Here is a 14205-nt window from a genome sequence, read left to right as displayed (position 1 = left end):
ACTGTGCTGTAACTACGCTTGTGTTGAAAGCTCTTTTGAAAACTGTTGAAACTACCTTAATAAATCCAGCCTGAGTTTCAGAAAGCTGTCATTTGCCATGCCCCTGACAGTCATAGCCGTAATGCTAAAGCTGGAGAATTCCAACAAGCTTCTATTTGATTTAGACTCCTGCCACTGAACGTGAACGTGGTCTTGAGTGTGAAAAAACAGCTCTTGTGGAACGTTAAGCGGGAAGAAGAGCACAACAAATGACCCCTGGGAAAGTGGCCAGTCTAAACACATTTGGTTGAAGATCAAATGTGAATTGCAGTGTCAGGGGCATCAGACAATCACTAAAAGGAGCAATATGTAATGTACAGTATTTACTGTGGTAAATCATAAAATGAGTCAGGGTGTGTCATTAGAGATCAAGTTTAAACACTGACACCCCTGAGAAGAGTGCTGCAGCCAGTATATTCCTCCATGTGAAGTGTCTCTTTTGGTGGAAACTGTGTTCTTGCCATCTTCCCGTTACCTTCCAAATGCTGGGTTGCCAGGTATGATACACAAACTATAAAAGTACAGATACACAAGTATGGATTAAAGGTTCATACCACTTAGTGGTCTGTAGGCTTAAAACGGAGGGTTCAGAGTTGTGCATCAAAAGCTAGCTTCAGAATATTCGCCTACTAAAAGTGGAACAGACAATTCAAGAAGTAGGCAAATAACACCAACATTAGCCTTGTAAACTGACCCATTTAAAGGTGGAACTTTGGAATATGACAATTGCAAATGAGAAGTAAACATCTGCCACATGCCAAAATGACATTTGAGGCATAAGGAGATGGCGTTGATAAGGGAGATAACAGCATCATCTAGTGACACATTTATCATCATCACCTTTTCCGATGAATCCATTTCAGAGATCCCCGGGCGTTCCCAGGCCATACAGGAGATATAAATCCTCCAGAGTGTCCTGAGTCAACTTCCCTCAACAACTCATTTAATGAAATGGAGATTCAAATATGTAGCTGGTAAATGGAGGAAAAATGGTGGAGGCTTGTTACATCTTTTGCCCTTCGTTAGCATAGTTGGTTTTTAGTGAAATGATGTACACTTCTGTGTAATTAGGTTGATTATGCCACATTCTTTTTGGTTATGAAGGTCCAAAACTCTCAAACTCATCCTGCGCTCCTCGGTGCTGTCAACCTGCATGTGCTCCGTCTCTGGGGAGGAACGGGGTATCCATACTTTATTCAATTTAAGTAAAACTGGAAATGGGCAACAAAATTACATCCTGATAGATTTTACAAGTATTGAGTCAGTATTTCTAGACACTGTAAAAGTGCATGCATCATAAAGAGACTGGAAAATAGAGAGCCTGTCTTAATAACAGGCTTGAGCTGCTGTTTCTATATTCATAGCGTACTGCTCACTCTAATGTAAAATCACTATCCATTACATTAGCGTAATGCTTTTTAGCCAGTAACCCCACGCCGACAAAGAGCGAGTTTGGATTTTGTATTAGAATCTGGAGTGTTCAAGCTTCAAGCAGGTCAGCACCTTCCAAGAAAGGAAATATAATCAAGTTTTACCACATATAAAATTTATACACACATATAAACATAATGTCATGAAAACTAAACTAATAAGCTCTTTGGGTTGAGAAACTGAATCAGGGAAATTCAGACAGATAAAAGTATACAAGGATTGATTTCATTCTGAAAAAAAAAAATAATAATAAAATAAAAAATACAAAAATGCAGATCTATGAAAAATTCGTACACGTTTTTACACAGTGCCAATAAATCAGTGCCCTGCCCCCTCCCACTCCAGGTCTCACAATGATCTGTAGCTCTTACAGATTGATTCATTTGATTCAAAATGACCTCTCTACAGATACTGGTCTTGCCTTAAGGCATAACTCAACGATTGGGCCAACTACTCAACTGCACAATCTGCCCATGTTGGCCTCTAATATTTCAATATCAATTAATCAAATTAATTTTATATAAAAGAACAGTCTCAAAGACCTGCAGAGTAAACTTGAATTTCCTCAGTTTAGCAAAAAAAAAAAGAACAGTTATTCCCAAATTCAACCTAAAACAAGTAACCAGTTCCCACTGGTTTACAGACAGCCAACAAAGAACCATGACACGTGGTCCCTGTAAAATAAATAACATCAACGGATTCAAAAATACGGCATTCTACAGAGACAGATTCCTACTGTATGAGTGTATTTGGCCTAGATGTCATGAGTAGCTCAGTTTTACACAGTCCAAAAGATGTCATTCCTCAATTGTTCCAACGCTGGATTGGAACTCACCGCATCGGATGCCGCTGATTATAAAAAGGGTATTTGATCCTCACCATGAACGTTTGCTCACATTGCATTTCCTTTAAACAGCAGTAAGACTAATATGGAGTTTTCTTCAAATACGGATAAGGTTACAGTGCCTTCAATTGTCCAAAATATAGTCTCAGAACTAAATGTGAAAGAAACTTTGATTTTTTTTTTCCCCTCGCACCCAATAGATCTCAAACGCTCCACCGTCTCAAAAGCTCCACTGAGATGACTGTTCAAGTGCTTGCACAAAGTTTAATATCATTTGCTCTTACACACTCACACACTTGAAACTCATTCTCAATAAATAGACAACGGTGTAAGGCAGTGTTGAAACATGCGCTCGTCACAAAGAATCGAACAAAACATTCATACGTAGTAACAATATGCACATTCTTTTTTTTTCCTTTTTTTTTGAGCAAGAAATTAATATTCCCCTTTTTTGGCAACGCTGGATTTTTCAAGGCTTTTCAGGTGAAGTCCTGGTTGACAGGAAGAAATCTCCAGATTGATGTATTGAGTCTGTCTCTGAGGCACACAGAGAGAACGTAAAGGTGCTCCAGGACCCCTAGATGAAGCTGATCTATAGCATTGCCACACACATTGTTTGATTTAAGAGAGAACGTGAGAATGCCTGGTGTCCCTGCTCATGGCAGCCAGCTGCACAGGTTCAAGACGCTCCGGTGGTTTCCAGGTAGCTCTGTAGTTTACGAACTGTGGTTTTGTCCAAGGAGCAAAGATCAAAGTCAAAGGTTGTGTTTGTAATATGAAAATGTCCAGTTTCTTCGATGAGGTTTACGATCTGAAAAAGAAAGTGAAGATGAAGAATAACTAGGTGCCAACAGATTTGAGCGATACCAAATTTCATTTACACATTTCATTTAACAGAAGACTGACGGAGGTACAGCAAGAAAATACTGGGGATAATGATTGCAATTATTCATTCTTCTTCCATTAACACCTCCTTGTGATCAGGGTCGTGGGATTGCAGTCCATCTGGAATGACTGGGGGTAAAGCTGGGCCACACCCAGAGCAGGGATCACTGCAGCCTTCCTTACTTTTACCCGAGTTCATCTAGCTGGGTTTAACACGTCTGGAGAAGAACAGCCTAGTTCTTACGTTAGCTAATTTCCAAACTAGCTCAGAGAACCTGGAGGTTGAGAAGATAATCGCTTGGTTTCCTCATTACAGACTGGTTATGATCGCAGATACTGTCCTGTCTTACGTATAAAAAGAACAAAAGCAAAGTTGATAATAATAATCAGCATTATTCACTGTTGGGAATTTTCCGTAGAGCATCTTATTGAAATCAAGTTGAAGGGAAGCGTCTTTGAATGGAGGCTGTTGTAATGCTTTCCTTTTCGCCTTATTTTCTTAACAAGTCTCCATTGAGAATGGAGCCCCTCCACATGGTGCCGTGTATCAGTGTAATGGGAGAGATGCTTTTCTACACCGGCTCCTTATTGGTTCCAGCTCTCTTTCTCTCTCAAGTTCGGAGGGGATCACACTAGCGATTAAAGGAGAGTGAGGGGGGGGGGTGGACTCCACAGCGTCTGCACAGATGAAACCGTGCAGTAATGGGACCCAAACCTGATCCCTTTCACACTACAAAGCCAGACCCCCATATGGAAAGAATTTCTTCTCTTTCTGCTGAACCAGGGCCAGGAACAGAGAGAGAGAGAGACAGAGACTGTGTGTGTGTGTATGTCAGGGGCCTGTTATGACACTGGAGATAGAACTCAGCTGCTCAGGGACTGTGCTGATATCAGGGTGGAGGGACGCAGAGAAAGGATGGCTCATTGTTCAAGGGGCCATGGGGGGTGAACAAAAAGATACTTTCTACACTATTGGTCCCACAAAATGAAAATAATTTGTGTAACTTCAGGGCTACGTTCATGCCCATTAGGTTTGTTTTCATGCATGTTTCCACACCAAACAATCGTAACCAGGAAAACTTCAGAAAATGACAACGACAAAGGCAATTTTCTACTTTCTGGTTTTTCCAGCAGGGCAAATACGAGAGTTAATCATTGCCATGTTTAATGGCAGAGGATGTGGAATACTTAACTAGACTCAAAAGGATTAGCTTGATTATGCCGTGTGTTTGCGCTGTCTCAACCTTGTTTGGAAGTGTCCCAAATGAATTCCATGCCTATTCACCAGGAAGGCTCAGCAAAGCCCTGGAAAAAGGAGTATCATTCTCTGTTCTGTCAAAACAAATACATAAGCAAAAGATTTATAACCTTAAAGGAGATTTCTGGGCCAGGACTGGGGGAACGGAGTGGACGTATTGCCTTTGGTGTGATTTATCAGATGCAGATACTCCAGGACATGTAATGCAGTGAATAACAGCTTTCAGCTTTACATGGGTCTCAGGTGAAATGCTCCATGATCTCACCCTTCTTTTGGTTTCAAATATTTGGGATCAACTTCCAAATGTTTTCTTTTTGCACTCTGGACTATGTACTTGCGACTTGAAACTTTCTGACAGACCTCTTCTCATGGAACTCTCCTGTAAACTTCAGCATTCTTCTCCTTCATTTCTGACCAGGTGTCTCCTCAAATACGTCACCGCAGATTCCACTAACTCACTAGATGTTACCAAGCTGAAAGTGTGAATTCCAACACATGCTTCAGCTGAGAATCATGAACTTAGGCATTGCATCTTCTCACTACAGCTAAGGAGACATGGAGGACAATGCCAACTGCCCAGGTCTGTTATGATAACGCAATGCTAGCTAATACAGGCATTTGTTTGCCGAGTGATGGTAGAGAGCTGATTTATTGTGTATTTTGAAACCCCAGGCCTTGAATGCCTGGTTTAGACAGTTGCACCACTCAGGTGGCATGGATATTCCATTCTCTTCATTAACATCTTCTACCAGTTTACCTGCTGTAATATGTGCCTCTCTCTGAGTGCCATTAGTCTTCTGTGGAGCTCCACCAGTTCGTCCAAGTATGCCTGAAACAAAAGATGAACCATGAGTGTGGTGAACTGACCGGTGCGTATTCTAGTCCTGTTATGAAGATTACTGAAGATTGGTGAAAAATCAAGTAACTATGGATCAGCAGCAAGAATTTTTATTAGATTTTAATTTTTAGATTGTTACAATAAGTGTATAAATGTAGATTAAATGTAGCCATATAATTAATGACCTACAGAAAAGTGTTTCCTAAAGGGCTACAAAATTTCCAAAATGATTTACACCCTAAAAACTAAGGTACAGATATGTTACATTTAAATCCACTAAAAAAGTCTGAACACTGTACACGTAAAAGCTTACCTTGTCACAATCAATGTTCTTGTTCTTGTCCACTTTTGTCTGCTTCATTGGACTCTTTACTTCCAGTATCTGTAAAGCAGCAGGAGGTTTCCATTTATTATACGGGAATGAACTTTATGTAAGGTCACTGCATTCAAACTGAGAAAGAAGAATATTTATACAGTGCTGTGACAAGTTTAGATTTCTCTGTAACACACAATCTGTTTAGAAGTATAAACTTTCAAGGTGACAGATTTATTTTACACAACATGGCCATAGAGTTAGCACAGAAACTAATTAGCGTCCATGTGGCAGCAGTACGCATGGGGTAGCACATCACATTTATTTTTCAATATGTAAATTGAGGATAAGCTGAGCAGAAGGAGAGATTACTCGGCAGAGGGTACGTTTTTCACGGACGCCAATACACCGACTCCAAAATGTACCTTGGACACTTCCTAGGATAATGCCATAAATATAGAAGTACACAATGACTGCCTGAATGGAGTGGACGTAACAGTGCTGCTTTCTTTACAGAAGACTGGGGTTCAGTAGAAGAGAGTGTGGTCTTACCTGGTTATTGCTGGCCTTTAAGAGTGCCGGGGGTTCATTGTGTGGGAGTGGAGAAGAGGCGGAGCTATTCTCACTGTCACTGCCATCACTCAAACTCACCCTGTGACCACCCACACATATATAATACACACACATCACAATGCATGTAGACAGCACACAGCTTCTCACTATTTCAATCACATGCATGTGGTGTTTTAATTAAAATAACAATATTATATTAATAAAAATGTCATTGCATATCAAATATCATACTGTATGTTAAAAACAATCTAAAACATGAATAGCAAAGCCGCTGCCTTGATTATTTCAGGTTGAAATAATGAGAAACCACAGGGTTTACTATTTATGTTAAACTATGGAGTATTCACAACAAAAATGCTGAAATTCATGCCTAATAAAACATGCTCCAAGGATATCAGTAGAGCTACGGTCATTTGGTCACCTGCGATGGCGATGTGTCATGTGTGTGTGTAGTGGTCGCTCCATGTCAGAGTCCACATCATTGTCCTCTTCATCCTCTGACTCCTCATCATTGTCATCTGAGTGCAAATCTTGAATTATGGTCTGTAAAGGGCCCAGTACTAGACAAGCACAACACACAGACATAATTTAACACCACACCTGACATTCTGAGGTTCACTCAAAGGCTTGACTTCAAGACATTGCATACAATTTGACAAAATTTGTTAACACCTCTTATAATTAAGGCATTCAACCCCTTATAATACAGGCATTTTGTATAATCCCCATGAAAACGCAATAATATTGGTACAGATGCTCTGGAGCACCTGAATATGATCATCATTTTCACCAAGCCCTGTGCCAAGTGAAGGCCAGCGGGGTATAAACCCCCAGGATTGAGCTGTGGAGTAGTGGAACTAATTTTCCTGGGGAGATGGCGCCCCATCCAATACACTTGGAATGTGTTAATGTGACATCTATGATCCAGAACCAATCTTTCAACATCAGCACCTGAGCTGACCAACATCTGTAAAATCTCAAAGAAATCTTCCAGTATCTTATGAAAGGGCTTCCCGGTGGAGAAGAAGCTGCTGCAGCAGAAACGGTGACCGACAAAGGTATTGATCACCTTCTGAAGAAATACCAGACGAGCAAAACGTTCAACTCAAAGAGCATATGTCAGCAGCATTAATATATGATCTCATACCCCAATTAATGTTACCTTGGCGCTTGTGTGTGTGTCCAAAGCCTGAACTGGAGCTGGAGCTCGAACTGGCTGGACTGGGCTGCTCTGACTGTAGGGAGAAAAGAGAAAACGAAATGAACGTGAAAGTGCAGAAAATAGACAAAGCTAAAAGTAGATAAAGTAGAAAGATCAAGTCCTTCACAGACTCTCAACAAATTTTGAGGAGATTGAGAATGAGTTTCATTCCAATGGGTTCCAAATTGTGAGGAACTTAGTTGTGAGCCACAAGTTGTAAGATAGATGAGAGACACAAGGGATGTTAAATTTTAACAAATCCCTATTAAAACTATTTAAAAAATAGAAAACAAAAATTAATAACATTAATGGCCACCTGATATCTGTCAAAACCTAGTGGTGATTTGTCACAGAGTACAGCACTCTCAGGATTGACTAAAGTGTATAAAGTGATTGGTATTTAATAAACATAGAAATGCTCATTACAGCCTGCAGGCCGTTTATTGGCAATTATTTATTCTACATTTATCTTTGCTGTAAATACCATTCAGACTGCACAGAGCCCTTCTCCAATGCACACTTATCAAAGCATGTGCCAAATTACAGTATCTTCATTCTGCAAAATTGACTTTATGGCCTCATAATCATAGTAATAATTTATGCACAGATGTAGCCCAGTTTATGAACTGTTGCTAACACTGTGTCACACTTAAATCATGCTACAGTCTCCATGACAGCCCGTCAGGAGTGTGACATCCTTCAGCAGGGCTTTAACAGAGATGGTGATAAAGGCTGGTAGTCAAACCAGAGCCATTAGCTTCACTTTTCCCTCCACACTCCGGTCTTTGATGGGTTCTGGTGACACTTCCCCACTGTAAATCAACAGCCTTCCCCTAAAGCCTTCTTAATGAAGGCAGATTTATGAGAACACTGCCACACAGGCAGCCACACACACACACACACACACACACACACACACACTTCTCCATAATTGTAACTTATTTCAGCTTCAGCAGAGTGCAACAATTGTGAACATTGATGTTCAATGAGAATGAGATGCCCTGGAGCAGCTGCACATGAAACATTTTCAAAAGGAGATAAAAAAAATCTCCCCAGTATCAAGCTGTAAAGCCCTAGCACTGATCTTTTGAGTCCTAGGGCTCCATGTGTGATCCACAGCTTATAAACCAACACCAGTACCAGAGCTCACCAACATCCTCATGGTTTAATGCCATCAAATCCCCAAAGCAATGTTCCAACAGTTAGATTAAAGCCTGCCTAGAAGAGTACAAACTTGGACAAACTCCCTATCTATGCCTTTCTACTGCCTTTCAGAAGCAGCACTGCGTGAGTGTGTCTACAAACTTGTGGCCAAACAGTGCATCTTTCTTTCCAGAGCAGCACCGTCTTCAGGAGTTCTGTCCTATTAAGAAGATCCACAGCACTGAGCGCAATAAATGTAAATCCAGGAAAAAGCAGCGTGACACTCATTCAGTGAGGAGGTTCATCATTCCCAGGCTGGAGGAGATTTACTGTCGGCTCTTCCGTGTGCTCTGTATGTAGATAAATTGTGGAGGATCCAAATTTATGAAGCTCTTTGACCTCGCAAGGCTGTCTCACTGCGAGTGAGGCCACTCGGGACAGCAGGCATGTGGAAGTGTATCAGACTCGATTTAAACAGTCTCGTTCACTTCAACATATCTGCCCTTTACTACACTGCACTATCAACTAAATGTAAAAAATAGAATAAATAAAGCTTCACAGTATGTTCCAAAAACCCAAATGAAATAATGCTGTTTCAGAAATGCAAATTCGCTTTATCTCTTGTACTGGTAAAGGTAAAGCCTGGGATATTCGTTCATATGTCAGTGTTGTTGGGCCAGATTTGGTGGGAATTTTTCAGAGCACATTAGATGTCTTTATGTATTAATGTCACATGGAGTTTGGTTGCTAGGCACTGGGAAGGTTATTTAATGACACAGCTTTGGGGGAAAAAAGTCCCAAATTTTGATTTTCAATGTAATTTAGAGATGGCACATTTAGATGTAATTTTAAAAGCTAAGCACCAGCGATATGAAAGTGTCAAACAAATAAATACAGGGGAATTTGAGTTCCTAACTTGTGTTTATTGATAGTCAGAAAACATGTTATTTCTTACTATTTCAAGGAATAAGGTTTAATTAACCCCCCCCCCCTCCCCTCTTGAAGGTGTTCAAGAGCCTCTGTAACATGGAGGTAAACAGGGTAAGTCACTTCGCCTGTTTTAGTTGGTGTTAGTTAGCGTTAGCTTGACTTGCTAAACTCGGTGGCTCAGATTATACTCGGCTACGTAGCTGCATTACGGAGGTTTATAGTGTCGGGTGAATTCGAGTTCGACTTCGATCACATTTACAAGAATAACGGTACCTCTACATTTGAGTTTAGCTTATTGCTAGGCTATTGTCATGAATAATGTTGGTTATTTAGCTAGATACTGTCATAACAGTCAGTCATAACGGTGTTTTACCGCGGCGTCGTTCAGCTGTTGTCCACCAGTGACGTCACGGTCGCGTTCAAGAATTTCCGTAGCGAGCTCGGGTTTTTCCGTCAATTTAATAAAATTGTCAGTTTTAAAGCAAATTAAGCTGCTATTTTCATTTTAATTCATACTTATATATGTCAGTAACTAAAATAATGTGAAATATTCATGGAGGTCCATTAAGTGGTGCTTAGCCTTTAAAGTTTAGATCGATTTCTCCATGAGGACTCGCTATTATCAAACAAATCTGATAATTCTGCCCACTTCTGTTCCTATGATACATTTCCACCAGAGAGGAGGTCATTTCTCAAAAATTACCAAACCTAACATAGTTCAGCTTTATCATGGCTTTGCTGAAGCTTTGACTTAAGCTTCATATTAAGACAATGCGCAGTATTTAATAATATGTCTGATGTTCAGAGCACCTGGTTAACTCAAATGGAAAGAAGTTTCTCTCAAAAACTAGGGTCAGAAATCTAGATGTTCCTTTTTATGGGTAGCATAAGAAATCCTAGCCAACAGTGCTGCCTTTGCCACATTACTCATATCGATAACTGCAAGCTGTAGATTGCAAACAGTGCGTGAATATCTTAGATTAGACTTGATTAAATGTACTGTAGACTAAAGCGTGTCCCACTGCTCTGTGTCCAAATACAGCAATATACCGAATGTGGTTAAGATTAAAGACTGCTTCTGCGGCTAAGGGGAGAAATGTGACAGTTTTACTGGGAGAACTCCCATGGGCTACGGTATTTACAACACACACACGCAAAAACGCACACACCACACCATGTGTCGACGACTGAACTGTAACTCAGTCGCAACAGTCAAGGACCAGCAAAGGACACTAAAATTCACAACAAAAGAGGCATATGATAAACAACATATTCAATTCTCTTCAAACAACCACCCTCAAAAAAACTGGACTCTAATCAAAAACGGAAACTTTTTTGGAAATTTAAGGAGTAGAATTAACAGGCACTGATCACATTTCTTTCTGCACTTTGTAGAAATATGAATCTAACCTGCTGAACACAGCCCAACCCTCCCCCCTCAGATAAAGCTCCATCCAGCTTCTGCTAGCTGAGCCTCTGATGACCAGGCTTATTGGAACAAATCAACCAATTATTCAGAGGGGGGAAAAAAAGGAAGCCCTCAGGAGTCTGCGCCACATTCGGAGCCCTGGCCGTTTTGGGAGGGTTTAGAGTTTCATTTTAAGTCCTCCCTGCATTTCTGTGGGGTTTGTAACCCTCTGCAGAAATTCCCCTCTCAGTGCTCAGGTTCTTCAGTGTGGCTGTAAAAGGCACTAAGAAGTGGAAGTATGTACTTTGAAAAGAGGGGGAGGAGGTGAAGAGCACAAAAGACCATCACAATACTATTAACTTAATTTCTGTTGGAGAATGGCCCAACAGGAAATCTAAAGGCACTATTAAAGTTAATCTGAATTAATTTGTTTACATTCTTCTCTGATGAGCCCCCGTGAAACCTAACCTAACATCCCTCTCTCTCCAAAGCACAGCAACCATGGTTTTATACGAGAGAGAGAGAGAGAGAGATAAAATAATTTCTTTAGGATATATGTTTCTCTATATTTCTTTGTTTTAGAAATGTATTGCATCATCAAATATGCTCATTTAAAAAAATACATAAATAAATAATAATAATAAATAAATAAGCAAATAAAATAAATAAATAAAAATAATAAATACTTGATGGCACACAAGTCCTATACTAGTATATCTCTATCCAAAAACACTGCTCCACCAACACATTCAGGAAGGCTTTGATTAAGTGCACTGTAAGTGTGAGGGAAGGAAGACAAGATCCATCACTCACTGAACAGTGTACAGCATCAAATCAAACAGATGCCTAAACGGTTTCACACTGGCACAGCTACTCTAGCACAGCCCCCATCAAGACCAATTCAATCTTCTGTGATGTGTCTGTCCACAGCCAGGACTCCAAAAACACAGCAAAGCAGCACCTAAACATAACCAAGCCTCAGTCATTTTTCTCTGTAGTGATGGTGACCTTTTCTTTGAAAGCTTCATTGCGTCTTTGAATTTTGTCTCATTTAGGGACGGCACGGTGGTGCAGCATGTAATGTCACAGTCACACAGCTCCAGGGACCTGGTGTGTTCTCCCTGTGTCTGCGTGGGTTTCCTCCGGGTGACTGTCTGTGAGGAGTGTGGTGTGTTCTCCCTGTGTCTGCGTGGGTTTCCTCCGGGTGACTGTGAGGAGTGTGGTGTGTTCTCCCTGTGTCTGCGTGGGTTTCCTCCGGGTGACTGTCTGTGAGGAGTGTGGTGTGTTCTCCCTGTGCCTGCGTGTGTTTCCTCCGGGTGACTGTCTGTGAGGAGTGTGGTGTGTTCTCCCTGTGTCTGTGTGGGTTTCCTCCGGGTGCTCCGGTTTCCTCCCACAGTCCAAAAACACATGTTGGTAGGTGGATTGGCGACTCAGAAGTGTCCGAATGTGTGAGTGTGTGTGTTGTCCTGTGAAGGACTGGCGCTCCCTCCAGGGTGTATTCCCGCCTTGCGCCCAATGATTCCAGGTAGGCTCTGGACCCACCGCAACCCTGAACTGAATAAGCGGTTACAGATAATGAATGAATGAATTTTGTCTCATTTGTCCAAAGAACTTTTTTTGCGAAAGCAATGCCGTTTGTCAATATGTATTTTAGCAAATTCCAGTCTGGCTTTATGTTTTTCCTTCAACAGCGGAGTCCTTCTGGGTCTTTTTTCATGGAGCCCACTGCCTTTCAAAAAGCAATCTATGGTACAATCAGACACGGAGGTGCTTTGACCTTGGAATTCAGCTTGTATCTGTTCTGAAGTTTTCTCGCACCATACTTCATGCCATCTGAGGTCATTTTTTCATGATGGTCCCACTGACTTTAAACCATATTTAAAGTCCCATGAATATCAAGCTGTTTGGAGATAACTTTAACATGTATTTCTTTCATTCTGATCTCCGCAGACCACTTTCTCCTGCCCATATTCAGTGTGATGCACATGATGATACCAAAAAGCAGAGGAACTATTATTCACTATTTAAATAGGCTGATAAAGTTGAAGATGTGTAATACTAATTAAAGAAAAGAGTTAGTTTGCACAGTTACACACACACACACTTATAGGGTGGCACTGTGGTGCTCCAGTTTCCTCCCACGATCTAAAAACACATGTTGGGAGGTGGATTGGCAACTCAAACATGTCTGTAGATGTGAGTGAATGTGTGAGTGCGTGTCGCCCTGCAAAGGACTGCGCCCCCTCCAGGGTGTGTTCCCTCCTTGCGCCCAGGCTCCTGAGGCACTGCCACCCTGAACTGAATAAGCAGTTAGACAATAAATTGTAGAATCAGTCTAATAAATAATTTCTCTTCCTTTCCAGCTTGCTTTGGATATAATTTGTGAAATACCAAAGGCATGCAGTTACACAGGAGACAACTGCTTTTAATTTCATCACTTGTCAGAGGAAATGAGGCATTGTTTCAATAAGCTCTAAGGGTAAAAAATGTCTCTCAATTGTGCCTGTCTTTCTCCTTTAAAAATGAATGTATTAGTTTTATTCATAGGTTGGTGTTTACCTACAGAAACAGGTTACGTTTTTCTCAGTAATGTTTCATATGTGATAACTGATATCTCACCATCAGTTGCTAGTGCATGAAATAGCAGATATCAGCCCAACACAGAAAATAATACCCAGTACATCCCTAATTCATCCCTTACTAATATTCAAGCTCAGTTAAATCATTCTTCGTAAAGTTACACTGAATAGTGACGATGAACTAAGATTTAAACCTGTGCTCCTAATATATCTTAGTGCTAAGTTAGAATCACAATTTACGCAATGAATCCAGGATGTGAGCTGGGGGCTTGGGTGAGTTGCTGTGGAAAAACCAAGATTTGTTTAAGCTTGCTTCTACTCACAGTTTCACAGAGCAAAATGGCTCACTTCAAAACCACAGACTACTGCTCAGATCAATAGGTTTCACCAGTCGTCCAAAACAAACTTCCAGTAAACTGTGTTCTTTCCCGTTCTGGGGGAGAAGTTGGTATTCACTGTAAAGACTAGCAAACAAAGCCATAATTTATATCTGCTAGAACTGAATGGATGGGGGAAAAAAAAACCAGCAGAAACTGATAATGGCACTAGAGAATGTAACAAGTGGGGGTTGGTGCTAAATTTTGCTCAGAGCAGGCAGGGTGGTATAGACACTTTTACCACTTGTAGAGTCAGAGGGAACTGAAATACTACTTTGAAGTTTCTTTACCTTCTTTCTCTGGGGTTTCTTTACACCTCTCTGCATTTTACGGCCTGTTTGTCTGTCTGGGAGCCTAGCTGACATCAAACGCATGCTCAGAGTCCC

General features: G+C 40.9%; 1 protein-coding gene across 1 annotated transcript in view; it reads right to left on the bottom strand.

Moving 5' to 3' along the window:
• Positions 1–1640: 1640 nt before the first annotated feature.
• Positions 1641–14205, bottom strand: part of mllt3 (MLLT3 super elongation complex subunit) — a 53544-nt gene continuing 40979 nt past the window's right edge. The window contains exons 8-13 of the mRNA XM_066681355.1: positions 7344–7416; positions 6603–6741; positions 6161–6260; positions 5609–5677; positions 5215–5286; positions 1641–3125 (exon numbers count right to left, since the gene is read on the bottom strand). Coding sequence (XP_066537452.1) covers positions 2994–3125; positions 5215–5286; positions 5609–5677; positions 6161–6260; positions 6603–6741; positions 7344–7416 — 585 coding nt within the window. The 3' untranslated portion in view covers positions 1641–2993. The remainder of the gene's footprint in view (positions 3126–5214; positions 5287–5608; positions 5678–6160; positions 6261–6602; positions 6742–7343; positions 7417–14205) is intronic.

This window comes from Hoplias malabaricus, chromosome 9, assembly GCF_029633855.1.
Source record: "Hoplias malabaricus isolate fHopMal1 chromosome 9, fHopMal1.hap1, whole genome shotgun sequence".
In the NCBI taxonomy this organism is placed as follows: domain Eukaryota; kingdom Metazoa; phylum Chordata; class Actinopteri; order Characiformes; family Erythrinidae; genus Hoplias; species Hoplias malabaricus.
Note: the sequence above shows the minus strand (reverse complement) of the source record. Positions and strands in the feature narration are given on the sequence as shown.